At 45.8% G+C, this 27,917-nt stretch overlaps 1 protein-coding gene across 5 annotated transcripts; it reads right to left on the bottom strand.

Annotated features, from left to right (window-relative positions):
* Window positions 1–216: 216 nt before the first annotated feature.
* Window positions 217–27,917, bottom strand: LOC109458065 (F-box only protein 17). Of its 5 annotated transcripts, none has more exons than XM_088800173.1 (7): window positions 27,792–27,917; window positions 6,715–7,080; window positions 5,802–5,913; window positions 4,217–4,252; window positions 3,763–3,858; window positions 2,658–2,793; window positions 217–1,130 (listed from the first exon to the last, which is right to left on the bottom strand). In XM_088800173.1, exons 2-7 carry the CDS (start codon window positions 7,061–7,063, stop codon window positions 987–989), a joined length of 873 nt encoding a protein of 290 aa, XP_088656299.1. In that variant the 5' UTR covers window positions 7,064–7,080; window positions 27,792–27,917; the 3' UTR covers window positions 217–986. The 5 variants fall into 5 exon arrangements, with proteins under 5 accessions (XP_088656299.1, XP_074170457.1, XP_019606959.1 ...); XM_074314356.2 differs by lacking the exon at window positions 27,792–27,917 and adding an exon at window positions 26,683–26,958; XM_019751400.3 differs by lacking the exon at window positions 27,792–27,917 and adding an exon at window positions 26,683–26,958 and having other exon boundaries at window positions 4,217–4,249.

Here is a 27,917-nt window from a genome sequence, read left to right as displayed (position 1 = left end):
AAATAGCGTTAATAATGGTGCCTGCCTGAGAGCTGTTGGGAGAACCCTGAGAACCGGCACGGGAGCTGCTCAGTGCTGCCTTGTAGCCCGCCGCCTCCGTTTCCAGCACAAGGCTTAGCGCACCTCAAGTTCTCATAATTGACAACATCCCACAAGTCCTTTTAGAATCAGAATGGGGGGAAGATAAGTGCATTAATTACAGACAACAGTTCCCCATCACATTTAGCACCAACTTTATTGAGCTAGTTTGGTGGCTGTGCCCAGCTAGAGGAAGCAGGAGACGTGGGAGTCAGGACAGGCGAGCTTTCCTTTATCGCAGGCCGTGCTCCTGCAGTTTGTATGCAGACGGACTCGAGAAAAGGAGGTGTTTGCCCTGCAGGAGGCGAGCTGCCTCTGAGGCTGGGGTAGGAGGTGCAGGTGGAAGACAGTTTGGGGGTTAGCGGGGCCTCAGGAATTCTGCAAGAAATAGCACCAGTCTGACCCCAAGGGGAGGTGCTGATGGGCAGTACTGGAGGTGGCTGAATGCCAGAGACTCCCCAAAACAGAAAGGGTTCCCTTTGATGCCCTTGGTCCTCTCGAGGACAGGCTGCCCTGACTGGCCTCTGCTCCTCGCCAGCAATCAGCTTACCGTGGAAACATGCCAACTAATTGTCCCAGGTTGTCGGCAGCTTTTCCCCATTAGAAATCCTGGTTTGGCTTTTGTTTTTCTGACTTGGTCTGCCAACTAACATCCACATGTGAAAGAAAACAATTTGCAGGCAAAATAAAGGTCTTGGTTATTTTGGGGAAGCTCTGAACAGCTTGGTTGGATCCCTGGTTTCTCGAGCAGCATCTGGGCCACTATGCCGAAGTAGCCTCAAGTGGGGTTCGGGGGAGGCTGGCTGGGAACAGGCCACAAGGTATCCCCAGCTGCAAAGCCACGCTTGATTGTCAGTCATGTCTGGCAGGTGACAGTAGGTCCTGGAAGGGCTGATCAGGCTGGTGGGCTAGGAGAGGCGGATCCTTACCCTCACACTGGAGTGGGTCACCAGGGCACCGTAGTGCCCCACCCAGGAGCGCGTGTCTCTCCCATACTGCTCAAAAGACACATAGCGGATGCCTTTGCCAAAGTTGGTGAAGACGTGGGAGACCTGCATGGGGAAGAAGAAGAGAGTGAGGACCTGTGGGCTCCTTCCTTCACCTCCTGGACAGATGCTCCCCAACACCAGGTAGATGCCAGGTCCTGCTCTAGGCGCTGGGGATACAGCAGTGAAGAAAGCGGCACAAAGACCCTGCCCTGGTGGAACTGGCCATCTAGTAGGGGACCCAAACACTGAAGATAGATGCGAATTCTGCAGGAGGGCGGGGTTGTGAAGTGAGTAAGCAAAGGCCCCACGGAGGTGACATTTGAGCAGAGACCTGAAGGAGGGAGAGGAGGGAGCCATGTAGGAATCTGGAGGAAGAGAGTTCCCGACAGGACCAGTCAGTGCAAAGGCCCTGAGGTAGTGTGCCTGGAGCGGAGTGAGGGGAGAAGTAGGAGAGGGGGTCAGGGAGGTAATTGGTGGATGGTGTGGGGCCTTTGGGTCAAGGAAGGACTTTGGCTTCTTGCTTTTTTAATGAGTTTATTTGAGCCAAACTGATGACATGCTGGGGGAGCTCGAATGCTCCTGGTTTCTGGCTTTTTCATCGTTTGCAATTTTTTATTGAGCTAAAACTCACCCAACATAAAATGCACCATTTTAAACTGTACAATTCAGTGGTTTTTAATATATTCACAATGTTAGGCAACCATCACAACTGCCTAATTCTGGAACATTTCCATCACCCCAGGGAATAAAATCTTATATCCAGTAGCCGTTACTTCCAATTCCTCCCTCCCCCTCGCCTCTGGTAACCACGAATCTATCTACTTTCTGTCTCTATGGCTTTGCTTATTTTGGACGTTTCATATAAATGCAGTCATGCAATATGTGGCCGTTTGCGTCTGGCCTCTTTCACTTAGTGCACTGTTTTCAAGATTCATCCATGTTGTAGCGTGGATCCGTGCTGCATCCCTTTCTATGGCTGCATCATAGGACTTTGGCTTTTACTCTGAGATGTAGCCATGGGAGTGGGGTCACAAGAAGGGGAGACTCGTGATCTGATTAACTTTTTAATGGGATCTTTCTGGATACTGTGTCTGGGTGTTGGGTGGGGGGTGGTGGGAGGAGATCAGGAGTGGAAACAAACCACCTGAAAGGTCACTTTGATAAGTGAGGTGCAATGATTATGACAGCATAGGCTTGGGAGCCAGCTTGGGCTGGAATCAGGCCCTGCAAGCTTTAGTGTGACTTTGTGCCAGTCATGTAACCTCCTGAGCCTCAGTTTTCTCACCTGTACAATGGGGATACAGTAAGGACTTCAGTTCACTGCTGCATTTCCAGCACCTAGAGTAATGCCCAGCACACATTAGGTGCTCAATAAATGTGTGTTGAACAACTAGGCTATTGTGCTAATGAAGTGAATTAATTAATAGGGAAAACTCTTGGAACATGGCCTGGGATGTAATGACCTCAAAGGTTGTTAGCTGTTACTATAAATATCCAGTGGTGATGTGAGCTGGGAAGGAAATCTGAGCAGGATGAAGGGTTAGGTGTGCCTTTGAGGTCAGGGTGGCCTGGAAAACAGTCTGGACCCACCTGTCGGCAGCCTCTCTCAGTCCACTGAAGGACCGGGTTGGGTGAGGCTGAGAACTTGACCACTTCATTTTCATACACGTCCAGAAGGCGGACCCGGAGCCGGTAGACGCAGCCGCAGTTCTCTCGGGCGCCCCACCTGCCATGTGGCCATGAGCCTTGATGCCCCTGCCACCCATCCAGTCTCTGGGTTGGGGGAGGGAGGCTGAGGGCTGGGCCTCCCTGCATTTTGATGAGGGTCACACACCCACACCCCTTATTGAGAGGTGTCAGCCTGGGATGCTGGAGGAAGGAGACTGGGTGCTCTGGGGGTGAAGCCGAGCCTGTGGGAGGAATCTGGGTGCTCCTGGGGGTGGAGCCAGAGCCTGAGGAAGGAGTCTGGGTGCTCCTGGGGTGGATCCTGGAGGCTTTAGTTTAGGTGTGTATGTGTGTGGGGATCTGGGGATAAACCACAACCTGGGCGAGGAGGAGTCTGGGTATTTCTGGGGAGGAGCCTGAGGAAGGAGGAATCGGGATGCTCTGGGGTGACCACAGCTCTGGGAGGAGACAGTCCAGGGAAGAAACTGGATTTTCTGTGGAGGAGCAAAGAGCTTGAGGGAAGAGGAGCCGGAGTGCTTTGTGAAGGAACCTGGATGCTCTGGAGAGGAGGGGACTCATCGTAGGCCCACAGGCTCTGAAGCCAGAGAGTACCCTGGCCCAACTCTGCCCCTTCGGAGCCTCAGTTTTAGGGCTCAGTGCTGCCAATTCTTCTGAGGCTTTGGTGTTCACAAGCTCTTAGGGTCAGCACAGAGTTGCATGCGACAGGGGTGGAGTGGGTGAGGGGAGCGCCTTGTTTCCGACCAAGCCAAGCCAGTCAGTGGTCTCCATGTCAACAGCCCTGGGGCCTGCTGGGAAGAGGTGGGGAGGAGTACAGAGGGGGGGCTCTGGGCTCACTAAGACTCTGCAACTATAAGAGCATCACTTCGCCTCTCTCAGCCTCACTATGAACGGGGGGGGCACAGTATCAGTGGCCAGCCCATGGCGTTGATGGGGGCATGAAATGAGCCACTTCTGCAGAACTGCTGCCACCGCCATTGGTTCTGGGGGCAGATTGCCATTCTTCACTCACCAGTCGGCCACACAGATCTCAATCTGGGCGCTGTCCAGCAGCTCCTGCCACACCCCTTCCATTACCAAGTCCACAAGCTGCCGCTTGAAGCACCATCTGGGAAGGGGAGGTGGTAGGGGCGGGGGTGGAGCAGACAATCACAACCTAGAAATCACCTCCTCCCAGAAGCCTCCCCTGACAGCCTGTCTAAAGCAGCTCCTCAGGGTTTCCTTTCTAGATGAGGCGTGTGATGGGCTGGGTATCCCGGTTGGCTTCTCACATCCCTCCACCATTCTCCACCCTGCCCTGGACTCCAGAAAACTGACCTGGATGCAGTTCTGCCTCTATTATTTGTGGGGACTGGGACATGAGTACAAATGGAGACCCACATTGAACAGGGAATTCCGGTGTCTTCTAAAATGTGGGGGCCCAAGGTCTCTAAGATTGTATTGTTGTATGGACTGGTCTCCCTTACCCTCTACTTCTTGTTGGGTCAGCCAATGGGAAGCTCCAGCAGGAGACAGAAGGGAGAGAAGAGAGTAAAATCAGGGTATTTTTTTCTCCTGCCCCCCACCCCCCACGGGATCACCATGGGACTGCTGTGTCTCTCAATGAAAGGACATAGCTCCACAATGCCCTCTCCTCACAGCCTTCTCTGTCTTATGTTTCAGTAACCGCTTCCTTCTCTGGGGGATGGTAATGACCCTTCCCTCACAGTTACTAGCCTGGGGTCCTACAGTATCCCTGGTGGTCTGCCTACATCTTTGTAAACAGACCATCCTCCCTCATTTGAATATGCCATGATAATAAAAACAGTGTAGTACTGATGGAAAACCTGGGAAGCTGACAGTAGAACAGAACAGAACACTCAGGGACAGACCTAGGTATGCATGTGAACTTCATAAATGATAGAAGCAGCATAGCCACTCCATAGGGAAGGGATGGGTTCTTTAGTAGATGGTGTTGGGAAACCTGACTGAATATATGGGGGAGGGGGGCAAACTGGATCCTTACCTAACACCACGTTCAAAGGTGGATTAAAGTTCTAAATGGGAAAGATGAAACTACAAGTTTACTAGAAGAGCGTATAAGAGACTATTGTTAGGATCTAAGGGTAGGAAAGGATTTTTTAAACGAAATTTCAAAAACAAATTCTAAAGCAAAAAAAGGAGAGATGAATTCGATCATATGAAAATAACAACAAAGAACACCAAAGAACACTATGGACAGTTAATACAGATGGTAGAGTGGGAGACTTTCGCAATGTCCAGGATGAACAAGGGATGGATATCTAGAATATACAAGGAATTCTTGTATATCAACAAGAATAAGACATCAGCCCTAATAGAAAATATGAACAGGAAATTTACAAAAGAGGGAATCCAAAAAGCTAACAAACACATGAAGAGATGCTTAATTAGCAGTAAATCAAAATATGCAAGTTAAAACAGCAATGAGATATCACTTCACCCCTAATATGTGGCAACTACTAGATAGCTGGCTAATGCCATATAAGTGGATGACTCTGGGGGCAGAGGACAAGGAAAATGGGCGTGGGGTATGAGGATAAAGAGAATCAAGTAACCAATCAAACTGTTGTGATGTCTTTATAGCATTTATCACAATCAGAAGCTCTGGAGCCAGATTACCTGGGTTCAAATCCCACTGCACTATTTACTAGATGTTGGTTACCTCCTATGCCTCAGCTTCCTATTATAAAATGGAAATAACAACAGTATCTACGTCACAGGGTTATTGCCAGGATTAAAAGAGTTATATGTAAAGCATGTCGCAGAGGGTAAGTACTGTAAACGTTTACTGTGTTGCTATTTTACTGTTTGTGTTTAATGTCTCTCCCCACCCAACATCTAAAATGCAAATGAAAAAACAGCAGGTTCCTGATATTTCTGAATTCATGTTGTATCTTGTATTTGTTGATTGCCTGACTTAATAAATGAATGAGGGAAGGGTGAAGGTGGGTGAGGGTGAGGATGAGGACGGTACAGTAGGGTTCTCCTCCCTCCTTGAGGCCCTTGACCCAGGGATCAAGGACCACTCACTCGAAAGAAGTCACGAAACAGGTCTGAGAAGGAGCCCCCGGCACCAGTGTTAAGTTCTTTTCCACGGCCCAGCCATTCCCGCCGTGCTCCACCTCCCAGCCTCTGAAGCCCTCTGTGGGATACAACGGGGTTGAAGACAAGGGATTCGCCTGCCACCACCTTCTCGCCCGGTCCACCAGCTCCTCCCTCTTGCATTCCAACCCGACTTCTTCTACTCTGGTCCCGCCTCCCAACAGCTGGCATTCCCGGTCCCTTCCCACGACCGCGTCACTCAGCTCTGCCCATCCACTCAGCTTCACCTCAGTCCCACTCTGCCCCCCCCGCACCTCCATCCAGTTGTCTCCCTTCAACCTCTCAACTACTTGGCTTCTCCCCGGCCGCGCTCTGGGATCCACACACCAAGGTTCCACCCGCTCCAACCAAAGCCCCCTGACACCTCCTGCCTTGGCCCCGCCCACTTGCTTAGTTCCTCCTCCCCAAAGCCTTGCAACGAGACTCATAGTTCTATGTGAGCTCCGCCCCCACCAGCATCCAATCAGCTTCTCCCCAGCCTCTCCTGGCTCCTCCCTCTTTAGCCACGACGACCGAGTCTACAATCCCAGCGCTTCGTCGTTCCTGCCACGGCCCCGCCTTCCGGTTCCTCCCGCTTTGTCTCGCCCATCCATTTCGTCTCCCTCTACTGCCCACAGCCCCTGGCTCCTCCCACCCAGTCCGTCTCTTCCCCAGGCCCTCCCTGGCCTCACCCACCCAGTTTCCCAAAAGTCTTGTTCTCGACCACTCCCCTGACTGCTAGCCCTGGCCCCGCCCGTTTCCTTCGTTTTGGTCACTCCCACTCCCTCTGCCTCACCCGGGCCCGCAAACCCACACATGCCTGGCCCCGCCCCCGCAGTTCGACCCCGCCCCCGGCACCCACGTTCTCCGCAGGAATTGAAGATGAGGTTCCGGCCGAGGGGCGATCGGAGGCAGTAGCGCGCTAGGGCGCACAGTGGAAACTCTTCCTCGTCCTCGCTGTTGGGCGGGCAGCGCTGCGCCACCGCGTAGAGTGCGCGACCCTCGGCACTGCGGTCGCGGGCCAGCTGCAGGAGCCACACGGAGGGCCCGTCCACTACGTCGCGCCACGCGCGGCACACTGGGCGGCAGCGCGTCACTAACGCGCGCGGCGGCACGTGGCTCAGCACCAGCACCAGTAGCTCCGGGGGCAGCGCGTCCAAGGCTATGGGCGGATCCGCGGGCTGCCGCCGCCGCGAGGGCCGGGCGCCCATATCCGGCCACTGGAATCCTGCGGGTTGAGAGGGTTTAGTGGGTCAGTGCAGTCTGGTCTCGCTCCACTTCTCCCAGGACGCGAGGTTTCTGCGTCTTGGCCGTGACCCCACCAGCTCCAATGGATGACAGGGGGACTGCTGTGGCCGCGAAAACCAGGCACGTAATTGCTGCCACCTGGCTCCGGAGGGATGATCGACAGCAGGGGGCTTTCCCTCTGAGCAAGATACCCCTGGCCAGACCATGACTCCACCAGGACTGCTAACCACAGCTTCCATTTCGGGCCGGCGCACTTGTGTCAGGCTAAGCACTTTATGTATACAACCATAAGCACACTGAAGACCCACGAGGAAAACCCACCTAGGAGAAAACCATTTCCACCCTTTTCCCCAACCTGTCCCAACTCCTGTGGCCTTTGGAACTTCATGAACTATCTTCAGCAAGATCTATTTTCTCAGTCTCTTCACTGAACATTCTTGCCACCTTCTTATTCTAACTAGAACCCAGCTCTCCTGAGGCCCTTTCAAGTGGGTAAATCTCCTTGCTCCTTGGTGCTGCTTCCAGACCATTCTCCCTCCACTCTCCCCTAAAGCCCCCAACAATGAATCTTGTCATCAGAGTAGAGCTACCCACCATGTGCACCATCTGCTAACCCAGATCACTACCCTGAAGGTACCCTTCTCCATGAGATTAGCTCCAGGCTCAATACCAATCCCCTGCTCTCATCATCATTCTTGGTGATTTCCATATCCAAGGAGGTGATCCTTCTGCCACCCCTCCCTTCAGTTCCCTGACCTGCTCTCCTCGCAGCCCCTCCCTCCCATGGTCGCCCGCCTGTGTCTCAATAACCACAGCCTCTCCAGAACTTCAATCGTAGGCGTCTTTCCACCCATCACCTCCTCTCCAGCTCTCCCTCTAGTGCCCCACAATCCTTCCAACCCACGGCTATCCTTTGTGCCTACCTCCTTTTCACTGCCTCACACCTCCTCAACTCTTCATTTCTTCCTAATCCAGTTTACATTCCTTGATTAATCATTAAAAACATTCTTTGCATACACCCTGCCTCCTCTGGCTTCCTCCTACATGTGACCCTGTTTAAATCCAGCCCTGTTTAAATCCAGCCACCTACCCTATGTCTGTACCACACAGTTTAAAGTGGTAGAAGAACAATACACAACTCCACTGGCTGGTCTCACGCCAAGTTTGTGAACTTGACCTTCAAGCCCCTAAAGCTGCCCAGCAATCAGATTACGTTTCTCTTATCCACTCTCTCTTCTTCTGTACAGATAACTATTTCACACCTTCTCCCCTTTCCCCTATTCTATCACATCTTCTCTCACCTCTTAACTGTCCCCTTGCTTCTTATTTTGCAGGAAAAAAATGCAAGTGATGAGAAGTGAACTTCCATAGCCTGCCCCCTGCCCTATCGACCACCTACTTGCCCTGTGCCCACACGTCTGCCCCTGCTCTTTCCCAATGTGACTGCCCCTGTGTCCGTCAACCCATCCCTCCCGCCCACTTCAGGTCTTGGTCTCACAGCTGTCCCCTCTCTGCTGCCCCTTCAGTTTCCCCCTCTGAACTGGATCATTCTGGTCATGTCACACAGTGTCATCTCTCTCATCTGAAAACAAACCTCTTGATCCCACCTTCCCTTCCAGCCATGGCCCCATTTCTTTGCTCCACTTCATAGTAAAATGTCTCACAAAAGTTGTCTATACTCACTGCCTCTATATATCCTACTCCTGTTCTCTCTTAAATCTTCTCTAATTAGGCTTTACCCTTTCCTCACCCTGAAATGTCAAGGTCACCAATGGCCCTCTTGGTGCTAAGCCAATAGTGGCTGTTCAGTCCTCACCTTGCTTGATCTGTCATCAGCACCTGACACAGTGTGATTACTACCCCTTCTTAGCTCTGGGCCACCACATATGGCTCTTGACCCCTCCCATCTGCCTGGTGGTTCCTAGTCAGTCTTTTTGGCTGTTGTTCCATCTTTCGCTCTCTGATCTTGCAATGTCAGAGATCAGCCCTTGAACCTCCAATTCTCCAGCAATACTCACTCCCTTGGGGATCTCATCTATTCTCATCACCCCTCACCTGGACCATCTCTGTCTCCCTTCTCTTCTTTGCCCAATTGTCTGTTCCTCACAAGCAGCCAGCTCAGGTGTGAATACCTGAGTCAGATCCTGTCCCTCCCTGCTCAGAGCCCTCCTGTAGCTTCATCTCACTTATGTTAAAGGCAAAGTCCTCATTGTGACCCACAGGGGCCCCCATGACCTGCCCCTATTGCCTCACTGCCCTCATCTCCCGCTCACTCACTGCCCCAGCCACACGGGACTCCACAGGGCCTTTGCACGGGCTGTTTCCTCCACCTGAAACCAGAGAATTTCTTTGCTCAACTCCATACTTCCTTCAGGTCTTTGCTCAAATATCAGCTTCTCCATGAGATCTTCCCTGGTCACCTTATTTACAATGTCAGAGCCTTATGACCACCACCTACTCCACCCCCCCTTTACTTTATGCTTCTCTAAAGGTCCCATTGCCTAAGACACCCCACACCTACGTAAGTATATATAATTTACTTAATTATCTTCTTGATTGTCTGTCTCCCTCAACACAGTGTAATCACTATGAGGACAGAACTGTTGTTTACTTTGCATACTGCATACCACAGTGTCTATGCCAGTGCCTGACATATAGTAAGTGTTCAATAAAGAGATGTTACATGAACACATCATCACATTAGAAACCCACTTTCACCGATGAGGAAACTGAGGAATAACGAGGTGAACCACCTTTAACAAGAACTCAGTGATTAGCTCAAGACCTAGTGACTCATTTCATTTCCCTATCAGTGGTAGAACAGCCTAGTGCGAAAAACCTTGAACATGAATCTAGCCAGCTTGGGTTCAAGTCCCAGCTATGCTCCTTGCTAGTTGCATGACCAAGGGCACTTCACTTACTCTCTGTGTGCCTTAGTTTTCTCTTCTGAAAATGGGGATGTTAACAGCACCTACTTCATAGGGTTGTTGTAAGGATGAAATGAGTTAATATTTGCAAAGCACTTAAGAAAAACTGATGGTGTTTCATAAATCAGAGTGATATTAATTTAATATTTAGCACTAAATTGTGTTAGCTGCTACTATTATTACATATCATAAAAAGATGACGAGCAACCATTTAACTACGATATTTTCATGTGGTGACATTTACTGGGCTCTTAAGCTACTGTGCTGCACATTTAAGCTGGATCATCTCACTGAGTCCCATCATCTTATTTTAATGACCAAAATGATTCTTGGAGGATGCCTTGGGTTAAGAGGTTGCAATGATCTAATACTTGTTCTGTTACCTAACGCCAGGAAGTGCTCGATTCGTGTCAGCTGTGTGATTTTTAAATGAATTGAGTAAGGTCTCATTAAGAAATAAGCCTGTCGAGGCGGACGGGTGCCTCAGTTGGTTAGCGTGCGGACTCTGGGCAACAGGGCTGCCTGTTCAATTCCCACATGGGCCAGCGAGCTGATCCCTCCGCAACTAGAATGAAGTCAATGAGCTGCTGCTGAGCTTCTGCTGGGCTCCGGGGTGGCCAGATAGCTCAGTTGGTTGGAGCGCGTGCTTTCAACCACAAAGTTGTCGGTTTGACTCCCGCAAGGGATGGTGGGTGCGCCCCCTGCAACTAACAACTGCGACTGGACCGCGACTGGACCTGGAGCTGAGTTGCGCCCTCCACAACTAAGATTGAAAGGACAACAACTTGACTTGGATGGAGCTGATGAAAATCCTGGGAAAAACACACAACTGTTCCCCAATTTAAAAAAAAAGAAAGAAATAAGCCTGTCTCAGACAAGAGGTCTGTGGACATGGCAAGAAGCCCGAACCCCCTTCACTCCCACTACAGTGACTCAGTTGTGGAGACCAGCTATAGAAGTTGTGGAAACCAGCTTTAGAGAGTTTTCCAACTCTCTAAAAGCACAGCCTGTTGCTGTGCTTTCCAACAGGCAGCTACCAGTTGCATTAAAAATTAGCTGCAACTTATAAGCAAGTCCACTAGCTTGCCAGGCAGGATGTGAAATTCACCAGAGCATAGCTTCGTGGGTGTGAGTCACTGGCCAATGGGGGATTTGGAGCTAGGGGTGGCCCCGCACACTGAGGAGCAAGGACCTTCAAGTGTTGTGCTTCATGAGAGTCCTGGGACACTCTGCTAAGAGCCATGAGATGCCTTGTAGCCACGTGTCCACATGGCAGAATGCCAACCACTGGCTGGGTCAGTATGGGACATGTAAGGCACAGCACTGCCTCCTGCCTAGGTGTTTGGGAGCACGTGTGTGTATTTGAGAGGGAGGTTATTTTATTGGTTGTCACTATGACTACTGGTATGGTTTCCAGGGACCCATGATGCTATGGCAGACCGTATCTTCCCCAAAAGGCTATAACAACACATCCTATCTGACATGCTCTTCCAGGACTTGACCTCTCTTCATTAAATAGTAGAGTTCAAACCCCTTCCTTTGACATGGGCAGCCCTTTGTGACTGCAGAAGTGACATTGCCAAGGGATTTCCAAGGCCAGGTTATAACAGAGGATAAGGCCTCTGCCTGACTCTCAGGACATGTGCCTTTTGAGCCCAGAGTCCAGTGGTGTACGGCTGAATGTTTAACAACTGGTTCTCCAGGGGGAAAAAGAAGTCTAGGTTTATAATGTTTGCTGATTTTTGTGGTGTAAATTCACTGACCATGGCTGATTGCAAGCTACCAATGTGACGGACGTCCCTGAACAACGGGGTTGGAAATAATTGCCCACAATCCACTCGAGCTGGTGCAAGCCACTCCAGCACACTATTGCCGGGATCACCACTGAAGTCTGGCTGCCCTGAAGTCACCACACTGGGGAGACCACGTGAAGAGAGAAATGCCTGGAGCGTCCCAGCCGTTTGAGTCTCCCCATCCCACGTGCTACCCTGTTTCCCCAAAAATAAGACCTAGCCGGACAATGAGCTCTAATGCATCTTTTGGAGCAAAAATTAATATAAGACCTGGTATTATATTATGTTATACCTGGTATTATATTACAGTAAAATAAGACCGGGTCTTATATTAATTTTTGCTCCAAAAGATGCATTAGAGCTGATGGTCCGTCTAGGTCTTATGTTCAGGGAAACACGGTAGACATAGGACTGAGTGAGTTTTCAGACGACCCAGCCCCAGCCATTGTCTGATGGCAACTGCATCCGTACGAACCCTTAAGAACTGCTTAGCTGAGTCCAGTCAATCCCCATAAAAACACAAAAAAACAAAGGTTATTGTTTAGATCACTGTGTTTTGAGTACTAGCTAAATGTAACGATGTTCAGTGACCTGGACTGCATGGGACGGGTACCCCCTACAAAGAACTGGCCTGCCCCCAATGCCAAGAGCCCCCAATAGAAACCATGGGTGCCCCGACTGTAGATGCAGACCAAACTGGGTTCAAATCCTGACTCTACCCACTTCCTATCTGTATGATTTGGGGCAAAAAATAAATTTATCTCCTTTGAGCCTAGTAAATGTAATTCAGGAATAGCATTTTTTGTTGTTGTTTGTTGTTTTGTTTCTAAACGATGCTGTTTTAAAGTAATATATAATATATATAACATATATTTTATATATATATTCAGAAATCTTCTTTATTGTTTTTACTCGTTGCCTATTCTACGGGGCTAATTCTTTCTCTTTTTTCCTCCATTTTTAAGATTGTGGTAAAATTTACATAACATAAAATTTACCATCTTGACCCTTTTAAGTGTCTAGTTCAGTGGTATTAAATACATTCACATGTTGTGCTACTGTCACCACCATCTATCTCCAGAACTCTTTTCATCTTTTAAAACAATAATTCCTTTCTGCCCCCAGTAACCACTATTTCACTTTGTATCTCTGGTTTTGACTAACTCACCCATATAAGAAAAATCATACAGTATTTTTTTTGTAACTGGCCTACTTCACTTAGCATAATGTCCTCATCATCCGTGTTATAGTATGGGCCAGAATTTCCTTCCTTTTTAAGGCTGGATAATGTTCCACTGTGTGTATATACCACATTTTGTTTATCCATTTATCTGCTCATAGGCAAGGGTTGCTTCCATGTTCTAGCTATTGTGACTACTGGTATTTTTGTTGGTGTAATACCTTTGTTTCATTTTATTTAAAAATCTGGAATCTTTTGCATCTTGAGATTGTGATCGATACTCAATGATTCATGTCATGATGAATATGTCTGCTGAGCAACAACGAAAACTTCTCTACCACGAGAATTTAAGGCAGCATTCAAATTTCAAACTGGGCAGAGGTACACTCATTTAGAAAGCTTTTTATTTTTCTGTTCTTGAGCTGAGGGCTGGCTAGATGCATGTAGTCATTTATAAAAATTCATCAGACTGTATATTTGTGCACTTTCTATAAAGGGTTTACTAAAAACAATAACAATAAGGACAGAGATAATAGTCCATGGTAAGGAACAAAATATATCAAAAAACCTCTCCCCAAAATTATCAAACAAAAGATAGGGCTATTTTAAAATGAAGGAACCTGTGGAAACTATTTAGAGTGAGCTTATCTCTCTTCTCAATAATGCCTCAAATTGTATAGGGCCAGAGACCTTTTCATAGTGATTGGAAAATTGTGCACAAAAATGAGACTCAGTGAAGAGTCTCAGTGAAGACATCATTGACATGGTTTGTTTGTTTGCTGGAGGAGACTTATACAATAACCATTATTTAATAATTATTTTTTATGGCTCTGGGGATAGACTGGGCTCAGTGAAGCAGTTCTCAGGGGCTTGTACGCAGTTGCCCTCAGGCGGAGTCTGGTTCTGTGTCATCTGATGGCTTATTCAGTCCTGTGTCTAACAACCTTGGATAGGGTGATTCAAACAGCTGGGGCTGCACAGCTGGGGCTCCTCCGGCATTTCTCCATCTCCACATGGTCTCTCTAGCTAGCCCATACTTTTCCCAGAGTATATACTTTTGACAAAGATCGAACAATGTAATTTCATTTTTGAGGCTCATGATTCATTAAACTTTCAGTTAGCAGTCTTGTTTTCACTTGATTAATTTTATTACCTAATTGCTATTAACATTAGAATTTTATTTCAGTTGATTCATAAATTATTTTTATTTTTATCAGTTGTTAACATATTAGAAATTTATGTATAACTCTTATATATTTAAAAATATTTTTTACTTGATGTGATATGTATTTTAGTACCTGAAATGTCATTTCACTAACTTTTTATCTTGTTTTGTGAATTTGGAAGACTGAATAAACTGTTACTACGAATGGTCGTATTTCAATATCAGGTTAAAAGCTATGTGGGCATTACCATTGTCTCCCCTTCTTAGGAGTCAGTGTTCACTGTAATTATTTCAACTTTTTTGTATGCTTGACAATTTTCATAATAAAATCATGGGGGTAAAAGACCCAACTGGCAAAGATTCAGTGTCCATAAAGCCTATTAGGACCATTCTGTAGAGAGCAGGCAGCATGTGAGGGTTCCCAGGCCCAGGGCTGCTGCCCTCAGCAGGATGGGTGGTGGTCAGGAGGTCCCACCATGGTGGCAGATGATCTTGGTTCAAATCCTGGTTCTGCCTCTTCCTGGGCAGGCTATCTCTCAGGTATGTTCTGACCTTTGAGTCTCAGCTTTCTTGCCCATAACATGGATAATTTTTGTTCTATTTCAAAGGGTTAATGTGAGCAGTAAAGGACAAATATCCCTAAACCATACCCAGGACGCAAGGAATAATACCCAATGATAATTTTTTTAAAAAGTCTTTAGTTATTAGGATGAGGATTTGATCATCTGAAAGAATCAGGAATCTAATGTGAGATGCCCTCTGTGGATTCACTTTGGGGAGGGGGAAAACAGGAGACGAGAGTGGGCACCTAAACTCTGCCAACTACTCACAGCACTTATATTGAACTTGAACTCCTCAGGGAGAATAAATGAGCAAGCCACCGAGCCAATGCCTGAAACCATCTCCAATAACACCCCCGAGAGACATATACACCAGTGTAAGCTGGGGTACCTCGGTGTGGGATTCGGGTGCATTTGTGCTATGTGCGCTCCCACGTGCGTGTCTTTCCATTTATATTTGCACAGGAATCACGTTTCCCAGAATGAGTACCTTAAAAAAGAAATCTTTACTGATGTATAATTTACATCCAATAAAGTGCACACGTTTCAAGTGTATAATTGAGTTTTTACAACTGTATACAAGCACGTAACCATCACCACAACCAAAATATGGAACATTTCTGTCACTCCAAAAGGTTTATATCTTCGCAGTCAAACCCCACCCCCATCCCCACCCCAAGCCAACCACTAATCTGCTTTCTGTCACTATAAGTTCAATTTTATTTTCTGGAATTTCATACAAATGGAATCATACAGTGTGCCAGTTATTGATTTACTGTCTCACAGCTCCAAGTTGCGAAACTGGAGTTTGGCCTCAATTTTTTCGCCAGCTGACGTGATGTTGTTTTTCCAGTAGAGGGAGCCAGAGAGACGTTGCAGGAGGAAAGGGTTTTATTTCCAGCTTCCAGACGTAGTTTTCCCCAGGGCAGGCAGCTACTGCTGCCCCGCTCCCGCAGTGTGCAAACTTCTCCAGTGGCTGTTAATCAACAGCACCCCGCACCCAGCATCTTCCCCTGACACCCACTTCTGGTGGTTTCTTAGCCCAGTGCCTCTGGTGAGACACTTCCTTGTGAACCACTTTCCCCAGCACCCTATAGAATGGACTTCTGGAAAGTTAAAGAGGGTGCATTTCCAGCAAGTTCCACAAGTGCAGCACCACAGGGACTGCTTTGCCCTTTGGTGAGCCACAGCCAGTGTAGTCCAATGAGATCAGGGTTGCTGGGGCTGTCAAGGATAGCCTGGGACTGCCATCTTTTTCGAGATCTCTCTTAGATCTTCCGAGTAGTAGCTGCTCCTACTATCTGTTGTTTCTGTATTTTTCAGCCTTCTCTTTATGTCTTAGTAGCCAATCCCTCTTACTCTAATGCTCTGCAGAATGTTTAATTCTGTATATTAAACATTCTCCCTTCAAATGACTGTGGGGGTTTGGTCTCCTGATTGGACCCTGACTGATACATATAGAATGTGCTCCCTGTGTCTTTTCTTCAGCATAACGTCTGTGTGATTCATTCACATTGTTGCGTATATCAGTCCATTCCTTTTTATTGCTGAGTAGTATTCCATTGAACAGATAAACCACAATCTGTTTATCCACTTACCATGACGGATATTTGGGGTGTTTCCAGTGTGGGGCAATTATGAATAAAGCTGCTATGAACATTAATGCACAAGTGTTTATGTGGACATGTCTTCATTTCTCATGAAGAAATACCTTGGGTCACGTGATAAGTATATTATTTTACTTCGCGAGAAAATGCCCAATAGTTTTTTTCAGCCTGATTGTGCCATTTGCGTTCTCAACAATGTACGAGAGTTGCAGTTGCCAGCACCTGGTACTGTCAATCTTTTTAATTTTAGACACAATGGCTAATGACTTCCTTTCCATGCCTTCGGGAGGTTTTCTTCCACCTGACATTCTCCTTTATTCACTTTAACTCTTTGCTCTTGAACTGTAGTGCCTGTGTTGTTTCTAACCTGCAACAAATGGTTATATAAAAATAATCAAGAGGACAAGATTAAAATCCTTTGCTCCTTAGAACTACTTGCTGGTTCAAAGAGTCAGTGCGTCTTCCCCTTCGAGAAGGCAGAATGAGCTACTGATTATCAGGGCCTATACAGGCCTGTATGAGACTTTTGATAGATTCTTTTTAAAGGCACCCCTTCTGGTGAATGCAACCCTGGGGAAGTAGGGCCTGCCTGGTGATCAGAGCAGGGCCTGCATCTGAGCCCCCACTCCCACCACCGCCCCCGCTGGCCTCAGAATAATAACAGCTCATATGTGCGTGGTCCTGCATTAGATGCTCTTGAAACAGGATCCCAAGAATTCCAGGTTCAAATGCCTACAAGAAATAGGCAGCATCTTAAATGAGGCCGAGTGGGTGGGAGAAAAAGGGAGTGGTGGAAACTGGCAAATCAGAGATGACAGCCAGCCCAGAGGCTGGGCCAAAACTCACTCTGCCTGATTTACTGCCAAGCAGGAAGGTGGGCCCAGATTGGCCACATCTTCCAGCTTTTCAAAAGAAACTGGAAATCCCAGTGTTTATGTGAAATCACATAATTTTTAAATGTTAACAATGCATTAAAAGAATTAAAGCATAGTATGGGCCACGTAAGATAGACCTGTACAGCCAGGAAGAGACTGGGGTGGCTGTTTTGTGACTTCTGTATTATCCCAGTTGATCTTCACAGTAGGAAGAAACTGAGGCCCAGAGAGGTGAAATGACTCACATAAGGTGACACAGAAGTCAGAAGTGGAGTAGGGGTTGCAATCGGGGCAGCCTGATCTCCTTCTCAAAGGGCATTCTTTCTATGTACAGCAAAGAAATTGAAAAGCAAAGTAAACAGGAGGAAGACCATCAATAAAAAAGAAATGTCGATATATTTCTGAAAGACAGAAAGCAGACAAAAGCGTAGGGGCCAGGATAGAACTCAGGTAGGGAAAAGGGGGCTTCCAGGACCACCCAGAGGCTCTGGACTCAGAATCAAAGGTCCAAGGGGCCCAGGCTGGAGTCGTCGTGCAGATCAGGAGTGAGAGGGCAGAGTGAGAACAAAGGTTAGTCCATCTTTGAACAAACTGTGTCTGTGGGCTCCCTGCTTCCTTTCTTTCCTCCCTCATGCTCTGCCACACACATTTCAGGCTGCCAAACACTTACACACAAGAAAAGCAAAACAGTACTGGATAATGGTTCTCTAGAGAAATTGCGTGAAGCATCTGGGAAGAAGCCAGGCTTCTGGTGTGCCTGAGTACAGCCCTTCCCATTCTAGCATCTGGGAGTGAGCTCCCAGCAAAGGCTGGCTTTGTCCTACCAGAGATTTCAAAAAAAGTAGCCCCTTGTTTGCAAATGTGATTGGACCAGCAAGGATCACCAGATGTTTGAAGAAAACTAGCAGCCTGAAAGAGAAAGAGAAAAAGTAAGGTAAACAGATAGAGCTAATGCGAACTGACCCCAGAAGAAACAGAGATAATGCAGAGGGATGAAAGAACATAAAGGAAAAGAAAACACCCTAATTAGTACACTCAGGGCCGCCTTCAGGCTTCATTGGCCAGGGATGTGTGACACATGGCCCCACACTTAGAAGGGCTCTATTCTTATTTTAATGCTCTCCTGTCGCCAACTTGAAATTCTTAATCATTTTTGAACAAGGGGCCCAACTTTTCATTTTGCATTAGGCCCTGCAGAGTACATAGCTGGTTCTGGGTACACTTAAATTTGAGAAGATACTCAAAACAAAACAAGAACAGGCTACTATAAAAGGAAGAATGCCTTCAACAAGAAAATGAATTCCAAGAAATAGATTGGATATTTTAGACATAGGAAAATGCTTCTCCTGAAAGGGAAAAATTAAAGCTATGAGGAACTACAGGAAAAACAAAAAACCGTTCAAGAAAATCACGGTCCAAATATGATATACTCTAAACTGTATCCATGTTAGGTTCATTTGACAATGTGCAAGAAAAAGGAATCCATTTGAACTGAAGGCTATGGGCATTTTCCTTATAGGATCCCTGTTTATTGGTTTTCATGGGAAAAGACTGTCTTTTTTTTTTCCTTAGATACAATTGACACATAACACTGCATAAATTTAAGGTGTAAAACATGTTGATTTGATACATTTATATATACCCTATTTCCCCGAAAATAAGACCTAGTCAGACAATCAGCTCTAATGCGTCTTTTGGAGCAAAAATTAATATAAGACCCGGTCTTATATTACAGTAAAATAGGATGGGGTCTTATATTAATTTTTGCTCCAAAAGATGCACTAGAGCTGATTGTCCAGCCAAGTCTTATTTTTGGGGAAACACAGTAGTAAAATGATTAGCATTGTAGCATTAGCTAACACTTCCATCACATCACATAATTATCATTTCTTTTTGTGGTGAGAACATTTACTATCTGGTCTCTTAGCATAAAGATTATCTTTTCAACAAATGGTGCTGGGAAATCTATATGCAACAAGATGAATTTAGGCCTTTACCTCACACCATACACAAATAGCAACTAAAAATGAATCATAGACCTAAATGTTAGAACTCTTAAAAAGAATTTAGAAGAAAACCAGAGAAAATCTCACGATCTCGGGTTAGACAGAGATTTCTTAAATACAACACCAAAAGTGTGATTCATAAAAGAAAAAAATGGATTAATTAAACATCATCAAAACTTAAAACTTTTGTACTTCAAAAGACACTATTAAGAAAATGACAAGACAAGCTATAGATTTTCAGGAAATATTTGCAAATCACATATCTGATAAAGGACTTGTATCTAGAATATATAAAAAACACTTAAAAGTCAATCAAAAGACAAATCAATTAAAAAATGGACAAAAGATTTGAATAGACATTTCACCAAAGAAGATATACAAATGACTGATAAGAAGCACATGAAAAGAGCTCAACATTCGTCATTAAGGAAATGCAAATTAAAATTACAACGAGACACCACTTCATGCCCACATAGAATGGCTAATGTTCAAAGAGATTGGCAAGAAAATGGAGAAACTGGAACCCTCGCACATTGCTGCTGGGAATGTAAAATGGTACAGCCACTTTGAAAAACAGCTAGGCAGTTTCTTTAAAAGTTGAACATTAAAAAAAAAAAAAGATAAACAAAAATTTACTATGAAACCCAGCAATTCTACTAGACTACCCAAGACAAGTGAAAACATATGTCCACAAAGACTTATTTACAAATGTTCATAGCAGCTTTATATATTTGGAAACAATCCACATGTCCATCAACTGGTGAATGGATAAATAAAACATGGTCTATCTATATAATGGAACATTGTTCAGTAATATAAGAAATAAAGTAGTGGTACATGCTACAATGTGAACGAACTCCAAAACAGTAAGTACACTGAATGAAAGAAGCCAGACACAAAAGGCTACAAATATGAGGTCCGACGATTAAGTTTGCAAACTCATCCTAGAAAAAGTGCTATGTACCTCACTGCTGAATATCACTATGGTCACCTTCGAAGTATTCCCCTTGGGAAGCTCTGCACCAACGCCAGCGCCTAGTCCACCCTTCAAAGCAATTTTGGAATGCTTTCTGAAATGGCCATCAGAGCTGTCGTCGTATTATCCTTGATGTCCTGAATGTCATCAAAATGTCTTCCTTTCAATATTTCCTTTATCTTTGGGTAAAGAAAGAAGTCGTTGGGGGCCAGCTCAGGTGATTAGGGAGGTTGTTCCAATACAGTTATTTGTTTACTGGCTAAAAACTCCCTCACAGACAGTGCTGTGTGAGCTGGTGCATTGTCGTGACACAAGAGCCATGAATTATTGGTGAAAAGTTCAGGTTGTCTAACTTTTTCATGCAGCCTTTTCAGCACTTCCAAATAGTAAACTTGGTTCACTGTCCAGTTGGTACAAATTCATAATGAATAATCCCTCTGACAGCAAAAAAGGTTAGCAACATCACTGCAACAAGTTCGCGAACTTAATTGTCAGACCTTGTAACGTATGATGTATATATATGAAATGTCCAGAAAAGACACATCTGAAGATACAGAATGTAGATTAGTAGTTGCCTACGACTGGGCATGGAAACAGAGAGTGACCACAAATAGGCGCAAGCAATATTTTGGAGGTGATAGAAATGCTCTAAACTTGTGGTGATGGCAACAGAACTCTGTGAATTCACTAAAAATCAATTAATTGTACACTTAGAAGGGCTGAATTTTATTCTATGTAAATTACATGTCGATCAAGCTGTCCAAGAAACCCCTGCAAACAGTCAAAGCATGTAAGACTTCAATATGGCAACAGAACAAACTATTGATGTTATCAACCTTGACAGTGTGGAAGTAATTGTATAACCGACAAAAGATGGGAAATAAAAGGTTGCGAGGAGGGGAAGCCAAAATGCTGGGCTCACCTACTTCCTATCATCATGGGAATCAAAAACTGCCAGAATAGGGCCGGCCAGTGGCTCAGGTGGTTAGAGCTCCATGCTCCTAACTCCGAAGGCTGCCGGTTCGATTCCCACATGGGCCAGTGGGCTCTCAACCACAAGGTTGCCAGTTCAATTCATCAAGTCCCACAAGGGATGGTGGGCAGCGCCCCCTGCAACTAAGATTGAACAGGGCACCTTGAGCTGAGCTCCCGCTGAGCTCCCGGATGGCTCAGTTGGTTGGAGCGCAACCTCTCAACCACAAGGTTGCCAGTTCGACTCCCGCAAGGGATGGGGGGCTGTGCCCCCCTGCAACTAGAAAACAGCAACTGGACCTGGAGCTGAGTTGCTCCCTCCACAACTAAGACTGAAAGGACAACAACTTGAAGCTGAACAGCACCCTCCACAACTAAGATTGAAGGGACAACAAATTGACTTGGAAAAAAAAAAGGCCTGGAAGTACACACTGTTCCCCAATAAAGTCCTGTTCCCCTTCCCCAATAAAATCTTTAAAAAAACAAAAAAAAAACCCCTGCCAGAATAAAAAAACAGAAGTGAAGCATAAAATATAAAGTTACCAAGGTAAATAAGAAACGATCTAAAAAAAAGTACAATTATTAAAAATTGGTGGAGTGACCAAGCAGGAAAGAAATATTCAGTGGGCTAAAAACCATCTTTCATCGCAGTCAGTAATAGATGATTCTGAATTTCTCTCTTTGTTTCTTTGTCATTTCCATGTCATCACCCTCGCAGTTACCCAACTACCCTCTGGGCCACAGTGTGGGTGAAGTAGAGGCGAAATTACTTTGGCTTTTTGGTATATTCTAATTTATGTGTAATGAAGAATATGGGCGTTTTTTTTTAAACCAACCGACCAACCAACCAATCAACCAGTACACTGTCACCATAATTTACTTAAAATGCTCTCACTGAGAACTCATGGACACTCCTGTTGGGTGTCTAAATTGGTATAATCCCTTTGGAAACTCGTTGGGCATTTTTTACTGAAGTTGAAAATACATCTGCCCCATGACCCAGCAATTAGGCCCCAGAGCCAGGAAACACATCCTAGAATATTCATGACAGCATTGTTCCTAACAGCTCCAGCCGGAAACGACCCACATGCCCATCCACTGTAGGATGTATAAATAAATTAAGGTAGCCACAGAGTGGAATACTGCATAGCAATAAAAAGGAGTTAACAATAGTACCCGTAATAGCATGGATGAAACTCAAAAGCACAATTTTGGGTGAAAGATGCCAGACACAGCAAGACACCTCAAGTGTGGGTTTCAGGACAACCAAGCAGCCTGGGTTGCCTGGGGCAGTCCTGGTCTACACCTAGGTAAGTAGGATCATTATTAATATTGACCCCTGTTCCTTCCAAAATTTCCTGGTTTGGACGATAAATTATATACTCATGCCAACGGGTCTACTCTTAGCAAGTTCACAAACAGGCTAAACCAGTCAATATTGTTTATGGATGCACATAGGTACTAAACTCATATAAGGAACAGCAAAGTGGGGAAATGAACATCATAAAAGTCAGGATGGTGGTTCCCTCGGGGAAGGACAGGGCCATCACTAGAAGATGCTCACTGGGAAGCACTGGGCCGGGTGACGTTCCCGTTGAACTGGGTGACGGTCACATGGGTGTTCACAATTATTTGTTAAACTGTGCACATATGTTTTATGTACTTTTCTGAATAGACGTTATATTTTGCAATTTAAAAAATATTAATGCTGTGTGGTAGAAGAGGGTAAACGGGGTCAAATATATGGTGATGGAAGGAGAACTGACTCTGGGTGGTGAACACACAATGTGATACATAGATGATGTATTACAGAATTGTACACTTGAAACCTATGTAATTTTACTAATCATTGTCACCCCAATCAATTTTAATTAAAAAAAAAGTATTAATGCTGTCACTGAACACCATGATGATTTAAGCCAAAAAAGAAAATAGTCTAATTGCATCTTAGTGCAAATAATAATTCACTTTTTTTTTGAGTGCTTTCTTTGTGTAAGTCACCCCAGAAAATTCTTTCTATGCATCATCTCATTCCCAGGAGACAGCACTGACATTTCTGGGGGAGAGGGCATCACAGGCTAACAAGGGACATTGTGTGGGAAATTGCTGGTGACAGAACTGGGGAGAGGTTACATGTTGCCGGTTCAGTTAGCTCTGCGTTAGTCCCAGAACTAACTCTAAATTCTACATGACCTGGGGCAAATGGCTTTCCCTGAGTACAGATTTCCCTTCTGTCAAAAGGGAAATGTTCAGCTCCACATCTCTTCTCACAATCCCCAAATCCAAAAGCTCTGAAAACCAAGTCTTTCCAAGACCCACTGGTGGCAGAGTTGACTCGAAATTATGTGAGGCTTTGTTTATCACACTGAGTATGAACAGACATTTCACTGAAGAAATATTAGTTTAGTGGTTGATCACATTATGCACCCCAGCCCCCATGAGGGGTCTTATGTAATGTACGGAATGGGTTCCCTATTATTTGTTTTATATTCAAAAGGTCTGGATTCCCAAAGACATCTGGATTCACAAGAGTTTTGGAAAAGACACTGTGGACTTCTAATAAAACCCATCTCTCCTGGTTATGGGAAAATTGACAGAGATCAAGGCCTGGCCCTTGACAAATGTTAGCTGCCATTATGACCGCTGTTACTATGATTAGCAGTTAATGTCCAACTATGGGATTGGAGTCCGTGCCTGCATCTCCATGTGTGAGATCATGCCACCATGGGAACCTTGGCTAGAGGAATGTGGGCTAAGGGGAGATGCACTTAGGAAGTGGTGGGACGAGAACACAAAACTGTACCAATGGCAAGATTGGAGCCATTTCAGGAATTTTAGAAAGAAAAGGCTAAGTTCAAAATCCATCTCTAGAAAAAAAGGATAGAAGGAAGGACTCAACAGCAGTTAAGATTTTAACAGCAGTTATTTGCAGGTGAGCAGACAGGGAGTCAAGAAAAACCCTTCACCGGCTGGCCCGGTGGCTCAGGCGGTTAGAGCTCCGTGCTCCTAACTCCGAAGGCTGCCGGTTCGATTCCCACATGGGCCAGTGGGCTCTCAACCACAATGTTCCCAGTTCAGTTCCTCGAGTCCCGCAAGGATGGTGGGCTCTGCCCCCTGCAACTAGCAATGGCAACTGGACCTGGAGCTGAGCTGCGCCCTCCACAACTAAGACTGAAAGGACAACAACTTGAAGCTGAATGGCACCCTCCACAACTAAGATTAAAAGGACAACAACTTGACTTGGAAAAAAGTCCTGGAAGTACACACTGTTCCCCTTCCCCAATAAAATCTTTAAAAAAAAATAAAAAGAAAAACCCTTCACAAAATATGAACAGCTACTGTTAACTGTGCACTAATTCTGTTCTAGGCACGTGGGTAGTGCTTACAGAATCTCACAGAAGCCTCACAAACCACCCTCAGAGGTAACAGCTATTTTTCAGCTGGAGAAACTGAGGCTTGAAGGAGGGACTCAATGAACCCAGGGTCACCAGACAAGCAAGTGGCAGAGCCAGGATTTGAGAACTCGGTGTGGAGGACCCCAAGGTTTGTGCCACTGTGCCTGTACGTCTTGATCTCTTTCTTAGTTTCTAAATTGTCTTTATTTTCTCCACATTTTCACCATAAAAATTTCATCATAAAAAAAACTGAAAGAATCGGAAAACAAACATCCATTTTGCTGTATTTCCTTTCTCTTTCTTTTTTGATAAACTGAAATATTTCAACATGTATCTTCTAAGAAAGAATAAGGGGATTCTATAGGTCTATACTGTGATCCCACTTACGGCCTAAGGGAAATCTGTTCTACCTCGTAATACCCAACCCTTGAACCATTTTCCTCATGGTCCCACGTAGGTCTTCAGTAGCTGTGTCTTCTAACAAGGTCAGGGCCTCGTTAGGGATGGCTTGGTCTCCTTAATTCCTTTTAATCTAAAACACTGCCTTGCCTTTTCCATTTTTCTTAAAGAGATTATATTATTTTTGTCACAGAAAAAAATAAAGCAGACTCACTTCTATTTGATTTGCGAACCATATGTCTTCTAAGTTGATTGGATAAAAAATAGTATTTAAATAAGTATAAAACTTTTATATGAAAAAACATTTTTAAGCAGATTCCTCAGCCAGGACTTACAAAAAGGGAGTCAACATACCATATATATATATATCTCTCCAAAAAAATGCGTACACATTTTAAGAAAGGAAAAAACTGTATTAAAATTATAATACTCAATATGTACCGATAACAAAAGCTGAATACAAGTCACGTTTGACTTCTGCAATTACAAGAGGTGCTCAAAGTGGTTACTTCTGATTACGGCAAGCTACTGCTTGAGCAACGTTGACCAAAGTGGCCACGTGTATACATTTTTTTGGCACTATAGATACTTATATAATATGTATATATACACATTATACATATATGTGTGTGTGTGTGTGTGTGTATATATATATATATATAATATATAAATGGAACAAGAAATACTAGTTTAAAAAATTATTTTATGTTACAAAAGTAGCCAATAGAGATACTAAAAAGAATGCTGTGATTATATAGGGGGAGAAAACTGCAGGTGATGAAAGCTTTCCCTGTCTATTTCAAGCAAGGGATTAGTGGACATTGTGTAAAAGTTGATAAACTAAGAAGTAATCCAAGACTTTGCTTTAGAGATTTGGAAATAACTACTAGAGGAATAAAAAGTAGAAAAAGCTTTAAGTGATGCACCACAGTCACAAACTACTTTTGCCATTTTTGAAAAGTCATTTAATAAAACTCTTAATTGTCTGCGGGGGAGGTGTTTAAAGGACTTATTTTTCATGCAAAGAGTTGTCCTATTTGTCTTTTGTTCTTCTGTGTTACTGGGACATTTAGAAAGTTACTTGTTTTAGAAGTAGTTTCCTAATATTGCAGTCTTTCAAGCAGGGAGTAAAGAGATGCTGTCTAAAATTGAAGGAACAAGATGTGGAACGTGAAAAAATATAACTGAACACTGCGAAAGTTAACTTAGAAGAACAAAATTTAAATTGGGAGGAGCGGTCGCAGCTGAAAAACATATTGTGCCCAAGTTGCTAAATCAAGAAACGGCGCTCTAAGACTTCTGATTCCCAGATTTGGAAAGGGGGCTGCTAGCCAGAAGAAACAGAACCCAGAGTTGGTAAAAAGTGGTCGACCTTTCAGCCGCTGCTGTGAACACGTGTGGATCGGTCGCTTGGGACTGGGATTTGCTTAATGGTGGCCTCCGCCTACTCGCGGCGAGTGGAGAAGCGTGGGCGCTAGAGGACCCGTTTGAAATGCAAAGCCATTTCCGTGCGATCAGGGGCTTTCAAGTGTGCATTGTGTAACTCTGGACTTAAAGGGGCACAAGTTGGCTGCGACAGCCGAGGACGCGGGAGGGTCCGGGAAGGCGCGCGGCGGTGCCGGACTTCGGGATACCTTCCCCTTCGGGCAGGGCCTGGGCTGAAATCTTTCCCGGGGCGCCCGGCCTGCTAGTGGGAACCGGACACGGGTCCCGACCTCGGTCCCTACCTGTCCCGGCGCTCACTTGGTGGCTCGCTCGGAGGCGGCAGCGGGCTAAGATCCCCTTCCCCACCCAGGTCTGGGAGGCCGTCGGGGGGCTCCCCGGGGTCGGCCCCGCCTAAGGAGCCCCGGGACGGCGGTGTGGGCAGACGGTCCCGGGGGTGGTGGGTGAAGTCCAGCGCTGGGGGCGGGCGGCTCTGAAATCAGGCGGCAGGCGGGAGAGAGGGAGGGGCAAAATCCCCGAGTGCAGCCCTCACCCGGGGAGGGCCCAGCTGCCTCTGGGCGGCCCTTTGGAGAGATTACAATTTACCCACGTGGTCAACTGCTGCCCGGACGCCCCGCGATCTGACACCCGCCTCCTCCGCGAACACCCCTGGCACCTCCTCTGGGAGAGCTCCGCCTCCCCAGGAATCTCCAGCCGTAGTCCCTGGCCCACCCTTCCCCCAAATCGTGTGTGTTTTCTCATTCCGGTCTCCTGCCCACAGCCACCTCCGCCATTCAAAACATCCATCCCACCATCTGTCCCCTGCTGGTAAATGGCCTGACTGCTGGTAAATGGCGTTGGCTGTGACTCCGACCCTGGGCCCGCCTTAAAACACTTGGATGAAAGTTCCCATTCACAGGAATTCCCTCCTATTTACATCGTATCCCAAGCCCAGGCCTTGTTCTTAAATGGAACTTCTCTACCACACGTCCTACTTTAGAAACCTCCTTCGTTCCCTAAATTGTAGACAACAGAATTAATCTGCAGGTTCAGTATCAGTAAAAATGGGGCCATTGAAGCAGCCGGATGGCTCAGTTGGTTAGAGCGGGAGCCCTTAACAACAAGGTTGAGGGTTCAATTTCCACATGGGATGGTGGGCTGCGGCCCCCTGCAACTAAGATTGAAAAGGGCGACTGGACTTGGAGCTGAGTTGCGCCTTCCACAACTAGATTGAAGGACAACGACTTGGAACTGATGGGCCCTGGAAAAACACACTTTTCCCCAATATTCTCCAATAAAAAATAAAAATAAAATAAATGGGGCCATGACCCATTTCTCCCTTGACCTTTGCCCTTGGGACTTCACAGTTTCTTCTGATTGCCCTAGATTGCCCAAAGGACCTCAAATGACTGACCTTAGACTTCCCAGAGCCAAGTGTTTTGAATGCCAGGCCTCCCACACCTGGTAAATGGTTGCCAGTCTCAGTTCTCCAGTGCTTGCTCGTATCAGGCGCTGTACTACATGCTTTATATGCAGATCT

The sequence above is a fragment of the Rhinolophus sinicus genome, chromosome 8 (genome assembly GCF_057876585.1).
Source record: "Rhinolophus sinicus isolate RSI-liver-muscle chromosome 8, RSI-T2T, whole genome shotgun sequence".
Taxonomy (NCBI): domain Eukaryota; kingdom Metazoa; phylum Chordata; class Mammalia; order Chiroptera; family Rhinolophidae; genus Rhinolophus; species Rhinolophus sinicus.
Note: the sequence above shows the minus strand (reverse complement) of the source record. Positions and strands in the feature narration are given on the sequence as shown.

Excerpts from the sequence above, each read along its gene's own strand:
- LOC109458065 (XM_088800173.1), bottom strand. The coding sequence starts at position 7,063 with ATGGGCGCCCGGCCCTCGCGGCGGCGGCAGCCCGCGGATCCGCCCATA. Across the intron at positions 4,253-5,801 it reads TGTTTCGTGACTTCTTTCGA|GAGCTTCCCATTGGCTGACC; the intron begins GTGAGTGGTCCT and ends TGTCTCCTGCTG. Across the intron at positions 2,794-3,762 it reads GAGATCTGTGTGGCCGACTG|GTGGGGCGCCCGAGAGAACT; the intron begins GTGAGTGAAGAA and ends GCCACATGGCAG.